Source organism: Galeopterus variegatus, unplaced genomic scaffold (assembly GCF_000696425.1).
Source record: "Galeopterus variegatus unplaced genomic scaffold, G_variegatus-3.0.2 Scaffold5154, whole genome shotgun sequence".
Lineage (NCBI taxonomy): Eukaryota > Metazoa > Chordata > Mammalia > Dermoptera > Cynocephalidae > Galeopterus > Galeopterus variegatus.
In genome coordinates, this window is record NW_007731265.1 from 52863 (window position 1) to 55863 (window position 3001).

Sequence of the window (3001 nt, forward strand, 5' to 3'; positions counted from 1 at the left end):
GATTGCAACCCTCGGCGTTGCCCCCGCGCCTCGCTCAGCCAGTGAGCGGGAACCGGTCTGTATGCGGGATCCGAACCCTAGGGCGGGAGCGCCGCCACGCTTCCCAAGCAGCGCACTTATCCAGTGTGCCACCGGGCCGGCCCCTTCAGCACTTTTGATATCACTTCAGCTTAATCTTCCTTTAAAAAAAAAAAAAAAAAAGAATTAATGAAACTGTATAGAAATAAACTTAAAGATATGATATGCTTCTGAGTTCTTTTTTCTTTTTTTTTGAAAAAACGACTTACAAATGAGATTGATCGTAATATATGTAAATAAATTTATAAGATTTGGTCCAAGTTATTCAAAGTATAATTCTAAAATTCCAGATTTTTTTATTAAGCTAATGTGAATAGTCCTGAAGATTTTATTTTGAAGTTACAATTAAAAACTAGAAAACTAAACTAAAATACTGAAATGGGGGGGTGGAGGGAAAAAATCAAATTAGTTTATTTCATCAAAACAGTACAAACAGCCTATGCCAATGAGTAGACTATATTATTGAGCCCGGGGTGGACTTGACCAGCAGTACTCAGCCTGCCACGTGGTTACTCTAGGTGTGGTATGTTCACACCTACTGTGCACAGCATGGAATGCCACTCTCAAAGAACCTAGTCCAGGGGCAAGTCAGCATTTGACTTGTAAAGTCCACTTGATTTTTGAGGACTCATAGCTCAGGCCACAAATGAATACTAGACAATGAACAACAGAATGTTCACTGCACTACTATTTATAATTGAAAAAAAAAAGGGTAACTTAAAATTAAGCTGATAACACCCATGTCCAGAAAATGTCTTTCAAGGTGGTACAGGATCATTTAACACTATCAGGGTCCATCATTCTTCCTGGCAAGTTAACTTTACCCAAGATCAGGTAAATCATTCAGAAAACCCAACCACAAAACAATTCAGTGGATTTCCAGCCTGTGTTTCCTGCTGTGACCCACGAGGCCTCTCTTAGGTCCCTGACCTGGAGGGACCTTTGCAGGAGACCTGACCAGAAGGAGGGGCAGGAAGGAAGAAGATGGGAATAGGGGACAGTCTAAAAGAAATTTCAGAAATAATAAGACTTTTGCTTTCTGGCACATGTGTATACATTCAAAGACCAGTGCCAAGAATATTAAAATCTTAAAATAACATTTAAGGAATAAATGTACACAGTTACTAGATTATAATAACTGTAAGGCCTGCGAGAGGGGAACTGGGTGTTGGGGGATAGGACAGGAGAAAGAATCTCACTGCTCCACTTTTTTATTTTGGAATCATTCTAATGTTTTACATAAAAATTAAATTGGCAAGAGTTATTGATACCTGGATAATGACTGCACTACTGAAATAATGGAAATTTAAACTGGTAAACTGTTCACTGTTTTTATAGATGAGTTTAGCTTCACATCAGCCATTGGCATAAAAGTCCTCCTTCATTACAATAGCTCAAGGAAAAAAAGGTACCAAATACTCTCTAGACAAAGATGCCTCACAAGCTACAATGGCACCACGCTCAGCTGAGGCTCAGTCAAGTGGAACCATCAATCAACTGGAAAATATTTAGCACTTTACTTTTAGGAGAAAGCAGAAAATTACAAGGAAATAAGTATATACTGGAACTATTTAACTAAATCAAAAATAAAGGAACAATACTAAACCTCTTAAAAATAAATTTGGGATGTTCTAGGATCACTGAAACTTCCTACATCTGAACTACTGTTCCATAAAATAAGACTGAGATCCAGCGGGTATTACAAAGCCCATACATCGAGAAAGGGTAATATGCTAACCTAATCTTGATTTTTAAAAAACCTTTAGGTTTTTTTCCTTACCTCTTATTTTAATTGAATGTCACATCAGGGTGGTTAATCTGCCCTGGCTTTGACACTGAAAGTCCCACATCCTGGAAAACCCCTCGCCATCAGGCAATCTGGAGTGGTTGGTGACCCACTCACCTTCCTCCCTTATCTACCTCTTCTTCAGCCACTGCCACCTTCCCAAATTGTAGGCTATTTTGGTGGCAACTGTAGGCAACTGTGGCAATTATGCAGTTTTGGTGTTACTTGCATGGGACAAACTGGGAACTTTCGGGCATAAAAAATACATACAGTAGAAAGTTATCTACTTTTCTAAATCACTTAAGTTTGATTGTAGCAAATATTAGTTAAAACGTTTCAACCAAATACTAAAATTAATAATCAATATTTGGCCTTTAGAATTGTAAATATATCACAGACGTTGTATAGCAAGCAAAAGTATTCCATTAAAAAACGTCCAGACCCAGCATCCCAGGAAGTAGCAGGACTGTGTGCTCCCCTTCTCCGGTCCGCTGATAGTGCAGGTGGACGCCATTCACAGCCACTTTGGCAGAGGTTACTGAGGTGCTAGAAGAAAAAAAAAACCCACCCCCAAAGGAAAATTATTTAGCAGTACAAATTTAATATGACAAAACTACCTTTTTATATGCATGAGTCAGCACCAGTACTCCGCTCATGCTTCTTGGAATATTTTGACCTGAGGCTCACTTTTCCAATTCTCAACAATGACATGATCTCATATCTTCCTTACTAGATTGCAGATCTGAACTGTGTCTTCACATGTGGAAATGCTACAGCACCCAGCTGGGGCCCAGCCATCAGAAGCACTGGGCGGCTTGCTGAAATCAATGGCAATCTAGGCCCATGAACACGCATCAAGTGAGCTGGAAGCCCGTGGTGCCCACATGCAGGCTGGTGCAGGAGCTCACAGAGTGAAACATGACGGCGGGCGTCAGCACAGACCTGGGAGCCCTTTGTCTGCATCTCAGCAGGCTTAGAGGAGCTACCTAGGCCTTCAGCTGCCTTGGTGGCATTCCCAGGATGAGGTTGGTCCCAGGGCTCCAGAGGGAAGATCTTGATCTCAAAGCCAACCTTTAGGTGTAGGGCTTCTTGTGTTGTCTGGCCAGCTGCAGGAGGGCTATAGTCAGGAATGCCCAT

General features: G+C 41.2%; 1 protein-coding gene across 1 annotated transcript in view; it reads right to left on the reverse strand.

The window, feature by feature from the left end:
* BPHL (biphenyl hydrolase-like (serine hydrolase)) overlaps positions 1-3001 on the reverse strand; it is a 26223-nt gene extending 23222 nt beyond the window's left edge. Inside the window, exons 1-2 of the mRNA XM_008589010.1 lie at positions 2595-3001; positions 2307-2410 (exon numbers count right to left, since the gene is read on the reverse strand). Coding sequence (XP_008587232.1) covers positions 2307-2410; positions 2595-3001 — 511 coding nt within the window. The remainder of the gene's footprint in view (positions 1-2306; positions 2411-2594) is intronic.